This window comes from Polistes dominula, unplaced genomic scaffold (genome assembly GCF_049000335.1).
Source record: "Polistes dominula isolate Pdom_NZ unplaced genomic scaffold, Pdom_raw_medaka contig_78, whole genome shotgun sequence".
Lineage (NCBI taxonomy): Eukaryota > Metazoa > Arthropoda > Insecta > Hymenoptera > Vespidae > Polistes > Polistes dominula.
This window is the reverse complement of record NW_028301042.1, coordinates 292,427-316,041: the sequence shown is the minus strand read 5'-3', so window position 1 is coordinate 316,041 and position 23,615 is coordinate 292,427. Positions and strand designations below refer to the sequence as shown.

The 23,615-nt window shown below is 35.4% G+C and overlaps 3 protein-coding genes across 12 annotated transcripts in view; 1 reads left to right on the top strand and 2 right to left on the bottom strand.

The window, feature by feature from the left end:
- LOC107072384 (glycogen synthase kinase-3 beta) overlaps window positions 1-6,980 on the bottom strand; it is a 38,727-nt gene extending 31,747 nt beyond the window's left edge. The window contains exon 1 of one of the 4 annotated variants that reach the window (XM_015332262.2): window positions 4,452-6,980. In XM_015332262.2, coding sequence (XP_015187748.1) covers window positions 4,452-4,536 — 85 coding nt within the window. In that variant the 5' untranslated portion in view covers window positions 4,537-6,980. Of the gene's footprint in view, window positions 1-3,067; window positions 3,087-4,451 lie in introns of those variants that run through there. The other 3 variants (XM_015332263.2, XM_015332266.2, XM_015332267.2) reach the window with 3 other exon arrangements.
- A 689-nt stretch (window positions 6,981-7,669) lies between these two features.
- SrpRalpha (signal recognition particle receptor alpha) lies at window positions 7,670-10,739 on the top strand. Of its 2 annotated transcripts, XM_089175003.1 has the most exons (8): window positions 7,670-7,930; window positions 8,088-8,457; window positions 8,608-8,652; window positions 8,776-8,914; window positions 8,985-9,123; window positions 9,227-9,765; window positions 9,935-10,349; window positions 10,435-10,739. In XM_089175003.1, exons 1-8 carry the CDS (start codon window positions 7,814-7,816, stop codon window positions 10,558-10,560), a joined length of 1,890 nt encoding a protein of 629 aa, XP_089031129.1. In that variant the 5' UTR covers window positions 7,670-7,813; the 3' UTR covers window positions 10,561-10,739. The 2 variants fall into 2 exon arrangements, with proteins under 2 accessions (XP_089031129.1, XP_089031131.1); XM_089175005.1 differs by lacking the exon at window positions 8,608-8,652.
- Window positions 10,740-11,007: 268 nt separating this feature from the next.
- On the bottom strand, window positions 11,008-23,174 carry Rh50 (Rhesus blood group-associated glycoprotein Rh50). 6 transcript variants are annotated; one of them, XM_015332269.2, is made up of 12 exons: window positions 21,860-22,009; window positions 20,600-20,817; window positions 19,362-19,497; window positions 19,049-19,114; window positions 14,856-15,042; window positions 14,316-14,466; window positions 13,774-13,921; window positions 13,476-13,694; window positions 13,213-13,295; window positions 12,345-12,488; window positions 11,874-12,039; window positions 11,008-11,410 (listed from the first exon to the last, which is right to left on the bottom strand). In XM_015332269.2, exons 2-12 carry the CDS (start codon window positions 20,606-20,608, stop codon window positions 11,241-11,243), a joined length of 1,479 nt encoding a protein of 492 aa, XP_015187755.2. In that variant the 5' UTR covers window positions 20,609-20,817; window positions 21,860-22,009; the 3' UTR covers window positions 11,008-11,240. The 6 variants fall into 6 exon arrangements, with proteins under 6 accessions (XP_015187755.2, XP_015187757.2, XP_015187756.2 ...); XM_015332271.2 differs by lacking the exons at window positions 20,600-20,817; window positions 21,860-22,009 and adding an exon at window positions 22,880-23,174; XM_015332270.2 differs by lacking the exon at window positions 21,860-22,009 and having other exon boundaries at window positions 14,856-15,033; window positions 20,600-21,395.
- Window positions 23,175-23,615: the final 441 nt, after the last annotated feature.

The window sequence follows — 23,615 nt, the reverse complement described above, 5'->3', positions numbered from 1 at the left end:
ATGTTAGTAGTTAATAACGAAGCACGAAAAGTTGACGTTAGAACTGTAATTAGATTCTGTCCGGGATGGCATATCGCGGAGGACTTTTAAAAAGCTTAGGGGGACTTTTGTGACTTTTACTGGAAAATCATTTAAGCTCTTTTTCCTAAAAGTATGAAAAATAGAGAGAGAGAGAGAGAGAGAGAGAGAGAGAGAGATAATGTATAGCTAATTAAATATACGTAGATGCATTGGAATAAATGAATAATTAATTAGTTAGATAAATAAGTAGATAAAAATAGAAAGTGAAGAAAAAGAAAGGGAATAAAAAAGTTTTCTAAATATAGTAAATGAGGATTAATGCATTGCCAATGACACGCTATACTTGATGAACGAATACACATATGCGTGTGCAGAGTACACGCTAATTGCAAATGAAAACAATTTTCATGAAGTTTCATTAACTAACCGAATGAATGCCTTTAACTTTTACTTTGATTTATCTTTTTTTTTATTGAAATATCATCTACAGAGGTATATATATATATATATATATATCATTATAAAATATGGGCATCTCATGGTGGAATGACAGGGTGGAATGACACGTTGCAGTCAACCCGACATAGCCAGGATATTGACCCACTTTGCTGATCGTTCTCGAGTTGTTTCCTTCGTGTGCTTACAAACGCGTATCACACCATGTAGAAAATTGTTTAATCGACAGTTTAATTTGTGCATTCTTCTTCCACTTTTTTTATTTATATATTATAATCATAATCAAATTATTTGCACTGATAGGATTTATATATATATAATTACATCAAACGATAATATTTGCTTATATGAAAAAGTTCGTGTCGATGAATATTTTTGATATTAAGGGTTGGTCAATAAAATCAACGATAATACAATATATATTTAAAGCAAACAAAAAAAAAAAAAAGAAAAGAAAATACGCGAGAGATAAATTGTGTTGAAATAAAGTAATTGAAAAAATATCGATTTTCAATTCGATCAAAAGTTATTGACGGTAAAATTGTAAAGGTAAAAAGGAATAGATAATAAGCTTTGAAATCGAGAATAAGTCCTCCTCTCTCGGGAATCATCATTTAATTTATGAGATTGTCTCTCTCTCTCTCTCTCTCTCTCTCTCTCTCTGTCTGTCTGTCTGTCTTTCTCTTTTTCTCTTTAGTGGCTATCGGATTTACGTATAGCGCCGTATAAACTTTCCCGTTGAAAAGCTGAAAAGCTGAGACGGTGAAACATGTCCGATGCTATTCTCGTACCTGTGACACGTCGGGGTCGTTATATATACATATACATATACATATATGATTTTGGCACGAAATTATAATCGACGCACGGTCTTTTATAATATAATCAAGCTTATAATACTTCTTCCTTTTTCTCTTTGACCCAACCAACCACCCACCCTTTTCTTGTCCTCGGAGAATAAACCTTATCGAGTTTAAATGACCAATAATAAGATTGTCAAAATATACACTTTAGTAACTGTTGTATCATTCACATACGATTACTTTAACAACGTTATTCATTAATAATTCAATTCATTTAATTATTCATTCCATTTATTACGTGTGGTATATTTCACTTTCTTTTTTTTTTTTTTTTTAAATGAACTACAAATTTTTTAATAATAAATACAATTATAATAAAACATATATATATATAAAAAAACATCTGATTATAAATCTTATTTTCAAATGTAATTGACATATTAATTAATATTATCAAGGATCAATAAATTCAACCTAGATTCTCCAATATGGCAAATGAAACGATCGAAAGGGATTGATATATTATACTAACCGCATCGACGAGTTAACGCATATTAAAGCATACATCGATAATGCGCGTATACATTTATACACACATATATATATATGTAAGCGTGACCGCGTATTAATATGCATACAAGTATATACATAATTTCGTTTGATAAGTTAACGACGTATTATCTATCGGCAGTGCACCGTAACATGCGTCATCTTTTTTTTTTGGCAGTTAAGTGGGTTAAAGAAGACCTTTGGAAAACGTCCAAACTATATATGTATATATATGTATATATCAAATGAGAAGAAAACGCATAAGCATATTGTATACATATATATATATATATATATATATATATATATATATATATATATATATATATATATATATATGTGTGTGTGTGTACGTATAAAGGATCCCTTCGTATCTCCAACCTACACGTAACATGCTTAAGATGTTAAAGAAGAAAAAGGAAAGGTATGCTGCTAGTTAAATAAAAAAAAAAATATCAAAGAGAGAGAGAGAGAGAGAGAGAGAGAGAGAGAGATAGAAGAAACTCTGTGAACGTTTAGAATTATTCCTCTCTTTTTGTACAAACAATATTTCTCTTTCTCTAATTTTCTGTATACGCGAGAATACTTTTTATTCTTTTACTTGTTACATGTAAATAGTCTATTTTCTTTTCTTTTCTTTTCCTTTCCTTTCCTATCTTTTTTATTCTTCTTTTTCTCTTATTTTATGTACGTTACATATAACTGTCCTCTGTCTCTTTCTATCTTACTCTTACTTTCTGTACATTTGTCTCTATCTCTCTCTTTTTTTTTTCTTCTCTTGCGTCAGAGACGGTCGATATTTGCTGGCACATACGAGGAATATTTTATTCACATGGAGAATTCGTGAGCTTGGAAAAAGAAGTAGGAATAATTTAAAAGGTCGGATGGCCTCAGAGTATCCCAAGTCTATGGACCCAAGTATTCCCGAGGAAAACATTTATTTTGTTTTTAGTATTACTCTAACTCTGCCTGCCTGCCTACCTGCCTGTACTATCTTACCACTAAGCAATACCACCATCAAAGTATTAGTAACAGCAACGTCAAGAATGATTCTTCTCTTTGCAAGAAATAAATAAAGAAAAATGATTAAATTATTCCTCAATGAAAAATAATCGTAGGATATAAAAGACAGCGAAACTATAAAACTTCAACACGAGTGTTTCTTCCCCAATTACGAACTGCTACTATTGAAACTGCAATTATATTAAATGCATACAAAAAAAATAACACGAACTTACAAGTCTCTTCGGGAATCGATTGCAGCATCTACGTAGAATTTTATCTCGATTATAATTTAAAATAATTCACGATTAAAAGAAAAAAGAAAAAAAAACTACGATAAAATGAAATTTTCCAATAATTTTGTGATCCTTTTCACGCATACAAACATTAACAACATAAACGCACTAATCACACGCGAATAAATATTTTTATTTTGAATTTATATATGAAGAAGTAACGAACAAGTGCACACGTGGCAAACAGGGATTCCCCTTTTTTTAAAACGCGTCAAGATGCAACTCGTTCTTCGCGATTACTAACGAACGAAGGAAAGTCAATCCGTGGACGAGTATGTCTTCACACATACATACATACATACATACACATATATATAAATGTTCTGTCTTTATCTTTTGATCTCTATCGAGAAGCAGGAACGTGTACGTAAATCAGGTGGCCGCCAAGAATGCAACGCATAGGATGCGCTTTCATCGATAGGAGGTTCATCCAGCACGTGGCGCGGTTAAATGCCGTTTCAAAGTAATGCGCGCGCACGTACGCAAATAATTGCTTGACCAATAAGTATAATGCCAGACATTTTTAGTTATTTATATTTAACAAAAAAAAAAAACATACATATATATAGTTACAATATTTCTTATTTATCTGCATTGAAAATTGTTGATACTTTATAATAAAAAAAATTACTTTCGTATAAATCGATCGAAGATAACTTTGAAGTCGTCGCAATACGTAAAAGAAATGGCGAAGGAAGAACTAACGAAACAATTCGATTTATGACATTTCTACCACTCAAGAGTCAACGGAGGAGTACTAATGAGATCATAAGACGATTGGAAAGAAACAAATAAATGTCATCAGGCAACCATTAAAAAATACTTAGAGACTATTCAAATGAGTATTGCTTTTATCATTTGATCGTTAAATAATTATTACGAAAAAGGGTAATTAACAAAGGAAACAAACAGAAAGTGTTACAAAATTGATCCATCTAAATATCATTAAAAATATATTAATTCATTTAATTGGGGAATGGTAATTGTAATTTTACGTATTGTTTTAGATTAGATCTCTATTGATTAAATTAGAAGAAAATGAAAGGAAAATGCGTGTAAGGTTTATACTTTTTCTCTTCATAAAGTCTTGTGTGTACTGTATTATTCGGTAAGTTGGATAGAAGATCCCAGGCGTAATAGTGTAGGAGATACGGGGGTGGTTGGTAGGAAAATGGAGTGGGGGTTGGGTGGTAGATAGGGTGGATATGTTAACCCACCTGGAGATAGAGGGAGGGTAGGAGATTATAATAGAGAATGTAAGTGTAGTAGTGGTAAAGGCAAATAGAGAGTGGTAGGTGTATAGAGAAAGGTGGTAAGTACTCACTGCTGATTTTGACGCCGCCGAGGGGCGGATTCGCGGGCGGCTTGTTGCCCTCGGCGAAGGAGGTGGTCCTCGGTCGGCCGCTCATCCTGAAGCCGGGAGCTGAGGAAGCTCCACCTGGCAGGGCCGCTATTGGCGCGGCTGCGCTGCTTCCGCTGGCCGCCGCCTGGTCGGCCGGCCGTGCCGCTTCCTTTTCCTTCTCTTCGCAAATGCCTCACAAGGAGGGACCTGGTAATAACGCGTTGTCCTCCTAGACGACACCACCTCGGACATCAATGACGTTACAAAGGATTATCACATTGCAGGCGCGAGCAGCAGCCTCTTTGGCTGACTTGCTCCTCTCTTCTTCTTTTTCTTTTTTAACTTTTTCTTCTTCAACAACCCTTTTTGTCTTTCCAATCTATTCTACTCACGCATGCACGATATGACACGACACGACACAACACGACACCGATTAAATACGACAGCAACGACGACGACGACGACGACGACAACGAAGCGACACCTCCGCGTTACGACACACTATACACCTACACCTCTATATACCACCACCTCCTACTAACTCCACCTCCTCCTCTTTCACCACCAACACTACCACCATCGACACCAACGACGTACAATGACGAAACGAAGAAAACGACGACGACGACGACAACGACGATGATGACGGATGAGAAGAGCGAGTAACAGTAGATTTTAATAGTGTAATAAGTGACTGTGTGTAGGTGTGTAATAGTAGTTTAATTAACTATTGCTGTGGTTGCTGCTACCGCTATTGGTAATGTTAAAAGGAAAGGGACGAAGAGAGGATACCACACAGAGCGAAGAAGATGACGAAGAGGGGGAGGGAACCCTTGACGCGCGATCGCCGATCGAAGGCGCGATTTTACGGACGGAGGCGTCGAGCCTGCCTCTCTCTCTCTCTCTCTCTCGTGATCGCAGCGACGCGTTGCGGTCAAAATCTAGTAACTCCCGTTAGGTAGCCCAAGCGCCACTTTTTTCGAATCTCTTTAATCTTTTCTTTTTTTTTCTTTTTATCTTTTTATTTTCTCGGTCAAGCACGTACCGCAATGATAATAAAAGAGAGATAGAGTTAATATTTGTCTAATTATTTATTCCGTCTATTTGTTCCTTTTTTTTTATTTTTTATATCTCTCTATTCTGACAGAGATAGAGATAACACTCGTAGTAGTAAAACGTCGGCAACGACTTCAGTGGTAACCTGAAGAGGGAGGTAGGGGTCGATGTTTTCGGGACGGTTCGTACGCGCGAACCAATGCGAATAAACGCGAATAAACGCGAACCAATCCGAACGAATGCGAACGAGCAAGGCGCACCAACCGCACTCTTTCTATCTTTTTCTTTCTTTCGTTCGTTTTCTCCCCTTCTTCTTTAACCGCAGTACTTCGGATCACGGCTCGGGTTTCTTCGCCTCCACCGACGACAGCAGCACCGTTAACTACACAACACGATTTAAAGCAAGCAACCGTGCGAGCGACTCGAGAGACTGGATCTTTTAATTCCGATTGGATATCACCGATATATGCGCGTACGAATGAACAAACGAATTAATTAGAAATTCCTTTTCGGGCACACACACGTAAGCCCTCTTGGTCGTCGTCGTTGTTCTGTTCTCCTCGGTAATTCGACGCTCGCGCTACCTCTCGCCTCTTCTTCGAACGCTCTTTTCTCTTCTCCTCCTACGATTCTCTTACTCTTTCTCTCTCTTTCTTTCGGCGGGTGTGCGCGCGCGCAAGCGAGATCGCTCACCGTCGTTGTCGTCGTCCGTCCCTTTTCAACGTCGTGTGCCACGGTCGTGCGCGCGAGGGGGAAAATCATCGGCTCGACGCACCACACCACCACTACTACTCTACCACCGCACTATATTACTATTACCTTTTCTTTCTCTCTTTCTATCTCTCACCCTTTCGCTCGCTCTCATACGCACTCACGCACGCACGCACGCACGCACGCTCGCTCACTCGCTCTCGCTCGCTCTCTCTCTCTCTCTCTCTCGCTCCTTCACACAATAGCACACTTAATTTTTTTAGGAATATTAATGAGCGCCGAAAGACCACCACTACTTTTTTGTTTCCTTTCTTAGGATTTAGGTAGCCTCTGGTTTAGTCTTTCCCCTTTTGACCTGGTTGTATTACGCCTCTCTTCCACTTCTCCAACTCTCGTCCGTCCGTCCGTCTGTCCGTCCTCCCGTCCGTCCGCCGTTGCTGTTGGCAGGAACCGTCCTCTCGTTTCTTAGTACAGTTCTTCCTCTTCCCTCCTCTTTCTTCTTCGCCTCCTCCAGCTCTTTCTCCTATCTCTTTTCTCAGCAGGCTTCTCACGAGCAACTTGCCAGAGAGGCTCACGACATTTTGTCGCTTTAAACGCGGAAGTAATAATACGGTTAAACAACGGGGGCGTAGGACTAGGACTTTTTGTAACTGCAAACGCCAAAACGTTGAATAATTGTCCCCACGTCTTTTTCTTCGTCGTCGTCGTGTTGTTCTCCTTGTTCTTCTTTTCCACTACCTTCTTCTCCTCCTCCTCCTCCTCCTCCTCCTTCTTCTTCTTCACCACCACCACCTCCTCCTCCTCCACCTCCTCCACCTCCTGACGTAGTCGTCGTCGTCGTCGTCGTAATCTTCTTCTTCTTCTTCGTTCCCTATCCGATATCCTGTAACGAATGATATCGAAATCGAGCAATATGATTTTACTTCGATATTGGCTCAACGATTGGCCTTCTTTTTAGCCAACGTGAAAATAAGGCTTTATTCTTTTGACAATAAACGACGACAACTTCTTCTCCACTTACTCGTCGAACACGGGAACACCACACCAGGCACGGATTTTTCGAAGCCTCCTCAGACATTGACCCGTTCGGCCGAGATCGGGCTACTCGAGTGTCCACGGACATTCCCGAACGTGACGTCAGCGATATACCAACCCCCTTTACAGCCCCCCGCCCCACACACACTCCGCGCCCTAACCAAACACGATTTAGCAACACTCGATAGCTGGCACCACCGGCAAACCGCCGCCATTACTAACCTCAAAATATCCTCCATTTAATTTCTAGTATTTCCATTCTCATCTCCGATCTGCCATCTTTCTTCTTCTTACTACGATTGCATCTGTCGTACATTTTCATTGACTCCTATCGGAAGTTACTAGAGTATAGTGATTTTTTGTTTTTTCATCGTTGGTATCATTGCATTACTTTTTTCATTTTTCTTTTTTTAGGTTACACCACTACTGTCAGTTAGATTATCTGACGCATTCTGACGTGTACAAAATTGCGATATCATTGATAGGTTAGTTCGGAGATTAATGTGTTACGGTTTTCTTTATTATTAAAATATTATACAATCATGCTCGACCTTTTTACGATATTTAGTAAAGGTGGCATTGTTTTATGGTGTTTTCAAAGTACTTCGCAAATTTTTACACCCAGCGTTAATGCCTTAATTAGGAGTGTTATTTTGCAAGTAAGCATTTCAAACATCTGGCATGATTTATATCTCATGTCAATAATATTTTTATCCATGTTTTTTTCTTTTTTATATCAAATATTTCATGTTTTAATCAATCTCATCGATAATGACAATTAACGTAATCAATTGCTTTTTTTATTGTTTTTTTTAGGAACGTACTGGAAATCACACGTTCGAGCATGAATCATTACGTTTACAATATAAACTTGACAATGAATTTGAATTAGTATTTGTAGTAGCGTATCAAAAAATACTACAATTGTCGTACGTAGATAAATTTTTAAACGACATACATCTTCAATTTAGAGATAAATTTAAAAATGAATTGGAATCGTCCCAGTGGTTTACGAATTTTGAATTTCAACAAAATTATAATAATGTATTGGTTGCCGCTGAGCAATGGGCACGGGCACAGGCTAAAATACCTAAACAAATGCGTACCTTTGATGAGAGTCTTAAATCTAAAAAGACTGTTGCTAGTATGATAGAGAGAAAAGACGATAAGGAGAATAAAAAACAGGGTATATAATTTATCTATTTATTTGTCAATAAGTAAATATATGTATATATATTGTTTTCGTAGTTTATATAGAACATAATTATCTGACATGGTACTTCAACGGTTAGTCTGTCTGCCTGCGACTAACAACATTTGGGTTTTTGCTTCTCAGGTAAAAAGAAGAAGGGAACTATTAACAATAATGAAATTGAGGATAGTAAGTTGCCTTCTCACCTTGCTTATTATTGAACAATTTAACCGCAGATGCATGTTTAACGATAATTTATTACATTTTTCTCATAGCATTGATATCAAATTATTATATACTTAATTATTTTAGCAAAGGTGCAAGAAGCACCAATCTTAGAATCTTCTAAACCACAAATCGGAATTATGGATAAAGAAGAAACACTTATTGCAAATCGTATTAAGCTGTCCCAAAAATTGAAAGGGCTACAGAAAAAAATGATAAGCAGTAAGCTAAATTAATGCTTTTGAGTGTACATATATGTATATAAGTAAAATGTTTACTCGTTTATTCATTAATAGAAAAAGTTCGAAGTCGGAAAAAGCGGGAAAGAAACCACGAGTTTGGGAACTAGGGGGTACTACCAAAGATCTCGCTTCGCTGGAACGTACCAAAGACAAACCGGAAGAAATAGGCGATTACGTTCCAGCTGATACAGGAGTAAATATCATTGCATGTAATTAATATGCTTACACGATTATTTGTAATATTTCAAGGATTATTTTAACTTGATTTTTTTTTTCCATATCTCGTATTTTATTAGTTGGTGGGTAAAATGAAGGGTACTATTCGCGATTTGGAAGTTGAGAGTGATTCCGATGATGAAGATTCTGACGAAATGGAAATAGAAAATTCGAAACCACAAGTACAAAAGAAAGCAAATAGCATGTTTTCTATGTTTAAGAGCCTTGTTGGCAATAAATCTTTAAAACAGGAGGATATGCTTCCGGTTTTAGACAAACTCAAGGATCATTTGATATCTAAAAATGTAGCAGCTGATATTGCGCAAAAGTTATGCGATTCTGTTCGAGTGAAATTGGAAGGAAAGGTTCTTGGTACATTTGATAGTGTAACGAGTACGATTAAAGCCACTTTAACCGATTCGTTGGTACAAATATTATCTCCTAAAAGGAGAGTTGATATTTTAAGAGATGCTTTCGAAGCTAAAAAGAATAATAGACCATACGTTATGTCATTTTGCGGTGTTAATGGAGTTGGCAAATCTACCAATTTGGCTAAGATTTGCTTTTGGTTAATAGAAAACAACTTTCGTGTACTTATTGCTGCGTGTGATACATTTAGGTAATCATCAAATATTCAATTATACATATGCACGTATATTTTCAATGTTTTCAATGACGACTTTTATGTGGGAACCCTTATTATATATGTCCAACGTGTTTTTGTGTTTTTCCATTTTATTTAGAACAGTTATTGAATTGTTCTGATATAAGATGATTTTCGTTTTTAGAGCTGGTGCAGTAGAGCAATTGAGAACTCATATGCGTCATCTAAATGCACTTCACCCTCCAGAGAAACACGGAAATTTATCAATGGTTCAACTTTATGAAAAAGGTTATGGAAAAGATGCAGCTGGTATTGCTATGGAAGCTATCAGATTTGCTAAAGATTCCAGATTCGATGTGGTTTTAATAGATACTGCGGGAAGAATGCAAGATAATGAACCTTTAATGAGAGCTCTAGCTAAATTGATTAAAGTTAATGAACCAGATTTGGTATTATTTGTTGGCGAGGCTCTTGTTGGAAACGAAGCTGTAGACCAACTAGTCAAATTCAATCAAGCTCTAGCAGATTATAGTAATTCTACGAATCCTCATATTATCGATGGCATTGTTTTAACTAAGTTTGACACTATCGATGACAAGGTGTGCAACATTTATAAATATTTATTTTAATAATAGATTTATGATTATTTTAGTATTTTAATCCATCGATAAATAAAATGTTTAGGTGGGTGCAGCTATTTCGATGACATATATTACCGGTCAGCCGATTGTTTTTGTTGGAACTGGTCAAACTTATACAGATTTAAAATCATTGAATGCCAAAGCTGTTGTACATGCTCTGATGAAATGAACGGTACAGAAAACAGCAACTATAAATGAAATTGCAATATTATTTGTAATGAAATTGATTTATCCATATATACATATATGAAGAAAGTAGCAAAAAAGAAATAAAAGAACAAATAAGACTACAGTTTATAATGAAAATAAAATATAAATTACTTTTAAAAAAATCTAACTTAAAAAACAGTTATTAGATAAAATTTCTTTAATTTCTTGATATTAATTAAGATATCATCGGTGACCTCACAATCATTCAGCATTCCTAATAGATTACATTACAAATTATTTAACATTATATTTATATTGTATAGATTTAATATAACAGTTTTATAATGGAAATTTATTAAAATCATCCAAAGTATTACTTTGTTTGTTCGCAATGTTGTATCTCTATTTGTAACTGTAAATTGTCATCGTGGATATTTTTTTTATTTTTTATTGATAAGAAATAATATAGTTTACGATTGTTGATATTTTATTGAGATTTATTTAAAAGCATCTGAAAAGATTCGTTTTTATTTCATTATCGTCTTTCTTTTAAAACTTTTGTTACAATTGGTCGATCTATCCATAAATTCTTTTCTTTACATTTTCACAATAGTATCATTAAATCTAACAATAAGAATAAAGGTGAATTTAAATAAGATTTGATAAGAAAGAAATAAGAGAAAGTATTCAATATATATTTCAAATAGTACCCATTGGTAATTGATCGTTAGCTCGACTATTTCTTTCTTTTATTTTGGAAATTTCATGTAAGCCTTCTTCTTCTTCTTCTTCTAATTCCCAATGAACAGCGTCGTCAAATTTGTCTTCCTCTGCGACAGATCCGCAAACAGATGTACGCAGAATTAATCCTAAAAAACAATGATGGCAAAATGTATGAACACGTGCGTGCATAAATTGAAATTATTCGTTTTCGCGCGTTTGCAAGGCGCATGCGTATTTCTTCTTCTACGTTTGAAATCGCGCATAACGTTCGCGATTTCCCGCGATTTCCCGCGATTTCTAACGCGCGTTCCCAATTCATTTCTAATTGTTTAAAACGAATTGTATAATTTTGAAGTAAATACATTTAAAATTGTTGTTGATTTATGTTTATTCAAAAGAAATGAAAATAAGTGATCGCGAATCGTAATTCGTTTGTGCTTGTCGCGAAAAAATAATTAATCTTTCCAACTCGGAAAAGAAGTGGTACAAGTTCTTTTATAAATTTTTATAAATTTAAAAATAGGTTTTTGTTTATTGCAAATATATTGTTCGGAATTGTAAGTTTGGAATTGTGAGTGCGTATATACGAATTCACTTGTATTTTCTTACCGGTTATTACACCAGAAATGGAAGCCATTAGTAAGGTAACGGTCAATGCAAGTATTTGATAACCTGCTTGTTCTAACGCTGTTCTATCGTTTCCAGGTAAAATGCCGTAATCGTTCCTCATCTCGGAAGTTAATTTTTCGAAGTTAGGTGCTCTTGCTGGGAAAATCTGTAAGAATATTTAAAAATGTAAAATTTAAGTACAGAGCAACGAAAGGTAAACAAAATTGAATGATACTTTGGAAGATTTTAGAATCGGGCGAGTTAGGTTATTTTACACGACTGGGGCGTGGGTGATCACAGTTTTAAAAATAAAGAAAAACTAAAAAATGAAAATAAGAAGAAAGATAATTTTTCAACGATAGAATTTATACAATGGTTAAAAATTTGGCAAACTCCGTTTGTAGATATACCTTTTTTGAAAATAGAAAGAGAAGTAAAAAGTTAAGGGATGTTCTTAGAGAATTACGATACCTCGTAAAGAGAATAATCGTAAGAATTCTGGGTAGCAAGTGCTGCCATGATCGCACCAAAAATTCCAGCGAGCACTCCTGGCATTCCATGTAAATTGTGAACCCCACAAGTATCGTGGATACGCAGCCGTTTCTGTATAAATGGCTGAAAATATATATAGGCAAGACAACTATTACTTTACTTACTTATTTACTTATTTCAACTTTCTTACGGCTATCAAAGAATATAAAATTGTCTAGAACATTAGAAGTCTACTTTTCGTACTAAAAATTCATTTGTTAGTTAGCACTAGGACCACCAGAAATGTACAAGAAATACTATGGGGGAAAAAAAAACCCTATACTATGGGAACTTCCGTTTGCGGGGGCAACTAGGATCGGCTCTTACTCCTAAACCGCAAAATGTTCCACGTAAGAGAGAGAGAGAGAGAGAGAGAGAAAAGGGTTGATGGATTCGTTTAACGATGACCAAGAACTTTAAACTATTTTTAGAAAGGGTGTCTGTGGATAGATAATTTACTTCAACCGCTTTCATTCAAGATTAAGGGAATTTCAAAGTTTTTTCTTAATTGGTTTTTCAGTCGATAATTTATTAACTACTGACCCAAAGTTTGAAACCACCTTTAAACGATTGGCCCTATTGTAAGGAAGAAACATGGGAGGATATAAAAATAAAGGAAATTAGTGTTTCGCGCGTTTGGTATTTTATATAAACTATACTAGAAATTGGTTGCATTAAATTAACCCGTATAACAGATCAAGTGTGATTTTGAATTTCGGTCAAACGAAGGAAAACACGGTCACTCTGCGGGCGTTAATTGCGAGCTCGTTTAACTTCAGTCGTTAATTAAAAGATAAATATCAAATACCGTTAGATATTTGTATCCGAGGACACTGAGCAAACCGGCCAAAGAACCAATGATCAGTGCTCCGATCGGTTTACACATCATACCTGTTAGGAAAGAGAAGAAGAACATTGTAGAATAATATTCCATTTGCTACATACGCTTCGTGTTAGGATATGCTTTTAGAGGTATAATACGATGGGATCGAATGTTTAAAGGCGTGTTGGTTACGAATGGTCCTGTAATTACCAGCAATTAAGCTAGAGGAAATGGTATAGTGTAAATACCTGCGGCAGTGCCGATGGCAACACCACCAGCAAGAGTTGAGTTTTGTACGTGGACCATGTTGAATTTGTTATCCTTTGAAATTAGAGCGGACGTGGCGAAGGCGATCACGCAGCTTCCCGAGATCGAGAGGAGAGTGTTTATTATAGCCCTCTGTTGGCTATCCCCAGCGAGGGATGCACTGTTGAACGACGGCCAAAACAGCCAGAGGAAGACCGTACCTTTTGATTCACGCACAAATTTTCATCCATCAATTTATTAATTTATTTTTCTATCAACGATTTTAGCAATTATTTTTACCAATCATTGCAAATATATCTGATTGATAGGAGGGTCCCTCGAGATGATGTTCCTTTGGTTTATCTTTCCTACCAAAGACGAAACTGACTGCCAATCCAAAATATGCACCAAATGCATGAACGTACATGCTGTCACCGGCATCGACGGCCTATGAAATGCGAACAAACTTTTCATTCCGTTGCACTCGGGAATAAAAGAATAAGACAGGAGGGCTCGAGGGTTATAGTCGAGCTATCGTATTGACCTATCGTAGATCGATTTTCACGGACAGCTGGTGCGTGAACGTGAACTGACCCGACCCACAAATGCGAACCAGCTAACTTTTTCTTTCTACCTTTTCAATATCTCCCATCGAAGTATATTGAACATACAGCATTGAAAATAAATCTTATTCCTTTTTTTAATCAAACTTTTATTTTGATAAATTTGTAGCTTTATTATTTTAAATAATACGATTCTTCTTGATCGTTTATACAACGATCCACAAATAATACTTATGTTAGATTTATTAATGTAAGAATATTTCATATAATTGAAATTACCATAAGATGATGCTCGTTGATGTACTTGTTGATGGTGTATACGATCAGTTCGACGATACCCATAAATACGAGTTGCATATAGGTCGTCTTACCAAGAAGAGCTCCCATTGATATTAATGGAGCTGCGACAGCAACGTCGGCACTGAGCAGACTAGAAATTGATACAATTTTCAGATCGATTGATTTAATATTTAACATGAATTATTAAATTCATGCTTGCTAGAGGATACAGAAAAGAGAAATTCAAAAAGAAGATATGTTAGAATATATTTAATATTCATAATGTTCTCTCTCTTTTCAAACGACGACGAATGGGAATGGATGGGTTATGTAGCTTATATCTTTTGAATGATCTTTTTTTCAAATGTTGAATTTTTATGAACGATTTTATTATCTTTTTCTTTACGACGATATAAAACAGTACGAAGTTTTCTAAAAATCATTCGAGATACTACTACGTTTGATGAATTTTTTTGCCAAATTTCTATGATTACGATTTTGAATTCATTCGTAAGATCAATAATAATTTGTAATACGAACCTTGATAAAGATAAGTAAGCCTTGTTATTTTTATCAAAATGTAGAACTCCTTCGCAGATTAAAGCGACTTGTACGAGTACTGCACTGATCAGAAAGGTCAATCCAATAGCACTTTGACCATATCTCTTGAGGAATGTCATCAGATATCCAAATCCGATCCAAATCATCACGTGAACATCTTGATACACTTAGTCGTTTTAATTGGACGAAACGTTGGCAGAAAATAAGGAAAAACAAAAAATACCACGTCGTTGTTTAAGCAAACATGCGTGTAAGTAATATTATAATACAATTGCTCGCGTGCAGTTAATGAGCTTTGCTATTTCATTTGGCACCGGAATTTTAGTAATTCGCGTGATAATAATTTTAATCGTTGCAATTAATCGTTCAATAAGGGGTAGTAAATGTGAATAACATCTTTTCTTTTTTTTTTTTTCAAAAAAAAAAAAGAAACTTCCTCGGTGACCTGATTTTCCTTTTACTTTTCCGAGATTACATTACACGAAGATAAAGTTTCCCTTTCATTATTCGATCTTACATCCAATCGATCGTAGTTTGTACATAAAGTTTCCATTGATATATTTTTTTGTCTAATAAGTTCAAGACAATTGTAGAACGAGAAACAAGAGTGTGTGTGCATGTGTGTGTGTGTGTGCGTGTGTGCGTATTTCGTTACGTATAATACGATTTTACGTAACACAATGAGACGTGTATTCACAAAGGGCTTTTCTGGTATGGTCTCGTGACGTTAATATACGTACTTTATCCGTCTCGACCGTAAAGTTAAGCCCTCTTTCCTGCCGTCCTTCGTCCTTAGTCCTGGTGCTGCTGATGGTAGTGGGGGGAGGGGGAATACTTTTTCTCTTTCTAACTTTCATCCTTGTCTAGGTCCCTGTCGTCGTTCTTGTCTCTTCGGTTCGTTATAAAGGTACACGAGTTTCTCGGAATATTACACACACGTTTCTCTCTCTCTCTCTCTCTTTCTCTCTTTCTCGTTATCTTTCACTAAAGTTAAACCTTCTTCTTGGGATATTTCATAAGGGTGAAAGTAAGGAAGAAATGAAGAAAGGATAAACAAAAAAAGTTGACGAGACTAACTGTCAAGACATTAGAATATTATACAAGATGTTTTCTTAATATCAATTAATGAACATTTGATAAAACAAAGAGTTTTACACCTTTAAGGAAAATAGGACTAACCAGGAGAGACTCAGAAAGATGTGTTTTCTTTTCTTTTTCTAATTTTCTAGTTTTTTTTTTTTTTTTTTTTAAATATGAACCAAGTTTGGTTCCCTCTAGAAGATTTGAAATGTCCGTGTACACTATACCAGATGAGGCGCAAAGCTGTTCTGCCTGTTAGCAGGAGCAGCATAGTACTCTGCTGCCTCGAGGGCGTAATCGAACGTGGCCCCAAAAAGTACACCGAGGAGGAAGCCCTCGATAAAGAAGAGAGGAGTACTACGATCACATTTGGATGTGGTATGGTATGGTGTGGTGTGGCATGGTGTAGTAGACACCCCCTTCGAATATTCGCTAGTCTTCGAGAGCTTTTTCCCTGATCCACAGTGTATTGCCTCTGAGCCGATTTCTGGGTTCTCGATATTATACCGTTAGTGGCACCCGGAGGCGAGATCTCACTAACACACAATCATACCTTTCATCCCCTGCAACTTTTTTTTAAACTAATTTATTTTTTCTTCTTCTTCTTCTTCTAATTTTTGTTATCTTTTCATTTGGAGTAATCGAACTTTAAACAATAATTCAGCCAAAGAATAATTGTCTTACAATTAGTTTAAAGTTGAAATATTTGAAATACCCATGATATGTAATTTCGTGTAATTTTATGTGTATTCCAACTGAATATGTCGCTTAAAGGAAATTCTCTTTCTCATCTCTATGGAAAGTTGGCGTACTCGTTACCAACGGATAATACCATGAGTAGCAATGTACCAATTGTGCTAGGAATACTGTGTCGTCGTCTACGTCTACGTCTACGTCTACGTCGTCGTCGGTTTTACCTTGTTCCTCTTTCCCCCGTTTTACTCTATTCCAAAGGTGTGTGTGTGTGTGTATATGTGTTTGCATTTAGTTCGTAGATGTAAGACCGGTAACTATGTGGGCCCCCCTGTACGATAATTCGCTAGAGTTCTTCATATTCCGCATAGTTTTCTTCTATAACGAGAACACGTGCCGACCTTTTCACCATAGACTTATTTCATTACATTCCCTATGACTTTTCACTTATTCTCATTCTTCTATTATCTGATATTTATTATGGTGAACGAAAAGTTCATACGTTTATTGAATTGGAAACTTTACTTTCCTAACTGTATAATAAATTATGAACTTTTGCTTCATGGTAATAGCCCAATTAAATAAAATAGAAGAAGAAGAAGGACTTTTTTCATTGGTTTGTAAATAATACGCGTCCTGTCGTGGATCTCGTTGTACAAGCAAGCAAGCAAGCACATCGGAATGACGATTAAACGGCACATCACCCGTGTGATTTATGACGCACACACCTTGCTGCGAATGCAAATGGTGCATTCGCGGTATTCGCAGCTATCCGCTCCTATCCCACGATAGATAGATAGATAGATGGATTCGATGCATCTAACTCAATTACCCTGAGAATTTCTTCCCAACAACAACAACAACAAAAATCTTGTTAACAGGTGTGTGACAATTTCAAGTTAACGATGAATTGTTGTCTTCATCGTTATAATTATCATCATGATCATTTTGAAATGAAGTTTCCTTTGACTAAATCATAAAGAGATTTAATAGTAATGTCATCGTTTTAAATAAAGAATGAAAAATAATAGTGAGAAATATCTCAACTACTACTACTACTACTACTACTACTACGTTAATAAATAAATAACATTAGAAAATTTCTGAGTATATAATAATCGTCCCTTGAGTCTGATTAAATAACGCGTGTAACAATTAACGAATATTACATATTCATGAGAAGCCGAGCGAAGGAACGTTGTCGTTTAAATCTTGGCCGTTGCAGGCAACGATGCAACGAGTTCCTCTCTCTCTCTCCCTCCTCTCTCTCTCTCTCTCTCTCTCTCATATAGTTTCACACTTTATGCGCTTTCGTGCGAGTCTAACACGAGTATCTGCTTTTGATATTTCCGTAGTAGAATGTACGCAAGGGTATGTATATGTTGTAGAGAAAGAGAGAGAGAGAGAGAGAGAGAGAGAGAGAGAGAGAGAGAGAAATCATCGATATATTAGTCGTGTCATTAATACACTAATGCTGAAATTCGCATGAGACCAACAAGGTAAACGTGGACTACGAAACGATGTGTCGTTTTCGCTCGATAAAGCGTTAATTAAATTCTGCATTGTGACGCGCGAAAGATAAATTGCATTTAACGGATGCAGGGGGGAGGAGGAGGAGGAGGAGGTCAAAAGGGAAAGGGAAAAGGGAGAAAGGGGGGTCAGAGAAACAGAGACAGATGATAGGCCGTTTATCCTACATGCTGATCCTGTATATCAGCGGTGTCCAACTAACAAAACAGATTTTATACGATAAAGGAATAAATTCGTTTGAAAAATTTATGATCGGTTACGACGTGGAATCGTGTAACCTGCAAAAGAAATAAAAGAAACAACGAAGACCGACCGACCGATCTTTTCCACGTCAAACTTTTATTTATTCATAGTAGGTGTTAAAAGAGAACATTTAAACGTGTAACAACTTCCCTAAGAAAATCGCGACAGAAATTTTCACTCTATTGCGTGATTACGCTCGAAACTTGTCAACCCTTCTTATACGTGTGTTAAATATTTTCAATCGTATATTTAAAACAACGTAGAATAATTTTCATTGAACATTTTTGTCATAGTTATTTTGTTGAATTTTTCACTTGGTCATAAAGTAGGAAAAATTATTGCTATTATGTATATGTGCGATAACAGGATTTAATGATAAGTCATGTGTTACGTGACCTATATATACATATGTATATATATATATATATATGTATGTATAAGATAAGCTAAATCTGGGAAAACGAGCGTTCTTATTGTTAGCGTACTGATACATACAAATTTGATTAATTCTTTCATGATATTTTGATAATAATTTTAAAACGTACACAATATTTTCGTATTAAGTTGATAGCATAGAAAAATAGAGTTAAAAAAGAAAACTAACATAAGTAATTGAATTTACTTACTCGGATAAATACGTAATGAATCGCTCTGTGGTTTTCTGTTGTGTTCGTTGTTCCCATTGTAATCTTCTGAAAATTTAATATTCACTTATTTCGGATTACACGGTAAGAAGAAGAAGCAGCATCTTAAAACGAGTGCACCAGTTTCTATCTCTAATTGTATTTGTAAGTGTATTCGTAAGCCCTACATATATGTATGCATTCTATCTTCTTTCAATCGAGACTATGTATCCTTAACTATTTAACAATTTAGGTAAACGTAACTTTTTTTTTACAAACATTGTTTTTCAATCATCGTTCTTCTAGTATTACTGACCCTTTAGATTTTTCAGAAGATTAGCGTTTGCTTCAGGTCCATAAGTCGTCAAAGTTCCAATTAAAACGATCAAAATGATTTCGATCAGAAATAACAAAACCACCTGCTGCTTTTCGCCACATACCGACAGCATACCCTGTTGAATTAAAATTCCTAGTGTTAATGACAATGTATTCTTTATCAAAGTAAAAGAAGAAAAAAAAATCAACACTCTCTCCTTAAATAAAATAATAATTAATAATCCCATCGAACATATCATCAATGATTGTTGATTGATTTAACGAGATGAGAAAAATCTATAAAAATAAAAATAAAAAAAAAGGTAAAATTTAAACAAATAGAAGCTTCGATATTGTACTAATAGCGTAAGTCTCTTTTATGTTTCACTCATCAAGTTTAATTAAAAACAGTTTGTGTAGAGTTATGTTTACTGCGTAATATTACGCTGCTTTTCACAGGACAAAGTTATTAACTTGTTATTCATAATCCACTTGGTAGAATGCGCTTCTACCCATCTCTCCCTCCTTCCGTTACCCGATCCTCTCGTAGAAAATAACTTTCGAAAACATCGCACTCCATGCACTTTTCAACACAACCACCGACGCGATATTCTCTCACTCTCTTTCTTTCTCTCTCTCTCTCTCTCTCTCTCGTTACGTCGAGGTACAAGCTCTTTTGTTATCGTTTTGAAAATGTCCCCTGCGTGTTCCCCTCCCTCTCCCTCTCACTCTCTCTCACTCTCTCTCTCTCTCTCTCTCACTCACTCTCTCGCATTATCTTTTTATCTCTTTATCTCTATCTCGTGGGTCGTTGCATCCAACGTTGCTAAAAGTTACCACCGAGCAATGGAATTTCTGTTATTTTCCAAACGAAATTACAAAGGACGTATAATGTAGACGCATACATATGCATGTTCAGCCCGTTCTATTGATTTTTTTTTTTTGCGAATGTAACCTCCTGTCGATGTTTCAGAGAGAACTGGCACATTATATTATTGGTCCATGGATATCGGTAAAGAACTAACAATAAGCAAGCAACCTTTTCCCAAATGTTTTTTCCAACCATTACGAAAAGGGTTGAGAATCAAAATATGAACAAACCGTCTGGTTAAAAACATAAGCAGATTATAACCATTGACTTGACCAGTGGCTTCAATGAAATACAAAATAGAAAAGAGAGTGTATTATTTGATATTTATTTGAATAGAATGTTTGTTGTAGTAGTAGTAGTAGTAGTACCTTTCCCATAGCTATGGGATGCGCTGTGCTTTTCTCCTCTTTATTCGATCGTACCAGTAATCCTCTTTATCCTCTTTATCCTCTTTATCGTCCTTGCGTTCAGTGCAAACACACGACGAGAGTTCAGTACCACTATCATACACCGAATTCGTTCAACTATCGTAACGCCGAGCCCCTTTTCCAAGCTTTTGAATTAAACCTATCTTTCTATTCGCGAGCTTTTCCCATTTATGATTATATTAATATTGTATATACTACCATTTACAGATACTCGGTTAATGATTCGAACGTATTACCTTGCTTCTTTAGTTAACTTTGCTAAATCTATTTACAATTAACTAAACTAATTAGATCAGGAAACTATCAAAATGATTAATCATTAGTTATAATATCTGATTTTTCTTTGAACAAACATTTATTCTAATTTCATTTTTGAACTGTTTTACATTACACTGACTTCTATCACGTTCAACTTTTCGATCCTAACTGACCTCCTCTCTGTTATGACGTTTAAGTAACCCTAACGGATATACGCTATTCTCTTATTGTCCATGCTTCGATGTTTTAACAGGGTATTGAAACTCCTACTTGTTATTTTTATTTAATGCAAGAAATATAATACGTTTGTGAGATATTTCAGTCAAATTCTTTTTTTTTTTTACAACTTACGAATTTGTCAAAGATTGTTTAAACGATAATATCGATTAGGATCAAATAAATCCATGCGATACGTTAATAATAATACGTATTCCAATTTCCTACGTGAATAATTTGTCATAATTAATAATGAACGTGCAATTCGTAGAGGGTATTAAATATGTAAGTGTTTTTCAATGCAACTTGATCGAGTTCGAGTGCATTCGATTCTCCTCTTTTCTCCTCTTCTCTGTGCACATGTCACATGCGATGATAAATAAATAAATTGCTATTGTCATCAATTCGCTAAAGAAAAACTACTCTTTGAAATGTTCAGAAACTAAAGAAACAAAATGAGAAATAAGTGTTGCACGTCACGCAATCGTAATTTCATTGATTTTCAGTGGATGCATAGTAGCTGCATCTAAAATACTATTTTAAGTCATAAACTAACTAAAATCTGTCTAATCAACAAATACCACGATAAATCGATGATTTCAAATTTTATTTCGAAAATTCCAATCCTATTTTATCTATAAAAAAAAAAGAAAAAAACAAGATATAATACGTTCGGAACATTGAACCAACGTTACTTCAAACTAACACCACGACCATAACTCTTACATATGACAAAAATCAATCAAATGGAATTGATCAAACGATGATATATTATTATCATCGAGAATAAAAAAAAAAATAAAAGAAAACAAACTGTCGACCAATCAACGCCGAGAAATTTATCGTGCTGTTCGTAAAGACGTCAAATCGTGTACTAAAACTTTCAACAAGATCGTCATCGCTGTTTATATTAACTACGTAGACTAGCTAGAAAATTGATGACAATTAAACCATTTTACATGAATTCCTTAGTCTTCACCCTCTCAACCCCATAATTCCTATTTCTCTCTCTCTCTCGTTATTATTTTATTTGTCATTGTTTTTGTCTCAAAGTTCTTGGAAAATAGACACAAAGAGCTTGAGGAAACAGTAGTAGCGATATCCCTTCTTTTCAAATCTCTCAAAATGATGCTACTGGAAGAATAGGATACCAAAAGAATAAGAGAGAGAGAGAGAGAGAGAGGAACGATGCTCATCATCCAACATCTTTGAATTCTTGATTGTCGTGTGTTAGGCTGTGTAACGCGAAACCTCTGGTCGTTTGCAATTAAACGAGCTAATTGAAAAGTAGGACGTTGAAGGAAATGAGGATTTATTGTGCTTACTCTCTTTCTAAACACTAATGACATCCGTGAGAAGAAATACAAAGAGGGAAAAAGACAGTAGATGTGGGGGATGCTTGGTTATCGTCAACGTTTAGTGTAATAGTGAGAAAGAGAAAGAGAAAGAGAAAGAGAAAGAAGGGAGAAGGAAGACCTTTTTGTCGGCTTAAAACCATCCTAGAAGCTTCCTCCAAATGGAATTTTTAAGAAGCTTTAATATTTCTTTCTTTTCTGCTCGTTATAATTGTAAGTTCTTACTTTGTAAATGAAAATATAATAGTTTGTAATAATAATAATAATAATAATTAAAAAATAATTCTTAAACTAGTAATACTCGTACAAACTGTTTTCAAATGTGTTTAGCGTTATTTTATCAAACGAAAAAAAAAACAAAAGAAGGATTGAAAATATTATTGACACTTACTAATAATTGTTGACAGTTTTGTCACGTTTTCGGATTTAGTCGAAGTGTTTTAGTACGACGTTTTTATAATTTGTTTCCTCTTCCTAGGATATATCGTATTTGAAGTCGGATATAGAAACTCTACTGCTCTCTCTCTCTCTCTCTCTCTCTTGGATTTTATTTCAGGTACGTTGATTCACGAAGAAACTCTCAAGTTGGTAGGACGAGCAAAATTGAACTCGACACTCGACGAGAGAAATATATTCGATGTCGATTCGACTACACGCGATCGATTTTGTCATAGGAACGTGAACGGAAAGTGACCGAAGACACGAGAAACACACACACACACACACACACAGATATATTTACAAGGAACTGCATACCAACAAATATTACATTTACGTGCAAAGTTATATTACACGAATGCATGGTATCTACTGTGTATACCAATATGATTAGATGCCATGATCTAAATTAGACTTCACGGTCGCACGCGCTTACTTAACTCTAGATAAATTTGTTTACGTTTGTTATATGCAACATTCTCTTTGACGTAATATATATATATACACAAGCTCAAAATTTCATTATACGAATTCATTTAGGATGATATAATATTTGCTTCCATAGAAAATACTTTGTCAGTAAATCCTGAAGCAACCATGGTCGGTTTAGATTTCTTTTTTAAATATATATAAATTACGGGTCACGTTGTTTGTCCGCAATGGATTTCTAAACTACTGAACTGATTTTA

Excerpts from the sequence above, each read along its gene's own strand:
- SrpRalpha (XM_089175003.1), top strand. The coding sequence starts at position 7,814 with ATGCTCGACCTTTTTACGATATTTAGTAAAGGTGGCATTGTTTTATGG. Across the intron at positions 7,931-8,087 it reads TTAGGAGTGTTATTTTGCAA|GAACGTACTGGAAATCACAC; the intron begins GTAAGCATTTCA and ends TGTTTTTTTTAG. Across the intron at positions 10,350-10,434 it reads TTGACACTATCGATGACAAG|GTGGGTGCAGCTATTTCGAT; the intron begins GTGTGCAACATT and ends TAAAATGTTTAG.
- Rh50 (XM_015332269.2), bottom strand. Across the intron at positions 19,115-19,361 it reads TCTTCTGAAAAATCTAAAGG|AAGATTACAATGGGAACAAC; the intron begins GTCAGTAATACT and ends TTAAATTTTCAG. Across the intron at positions 15,043-19,048 it reads TTCATTACGTATTTATCCGA|TGTATCAAGATGTTCACGTG; the intron begins GTAAGTAAATTC and ends AAAACGACTAAG.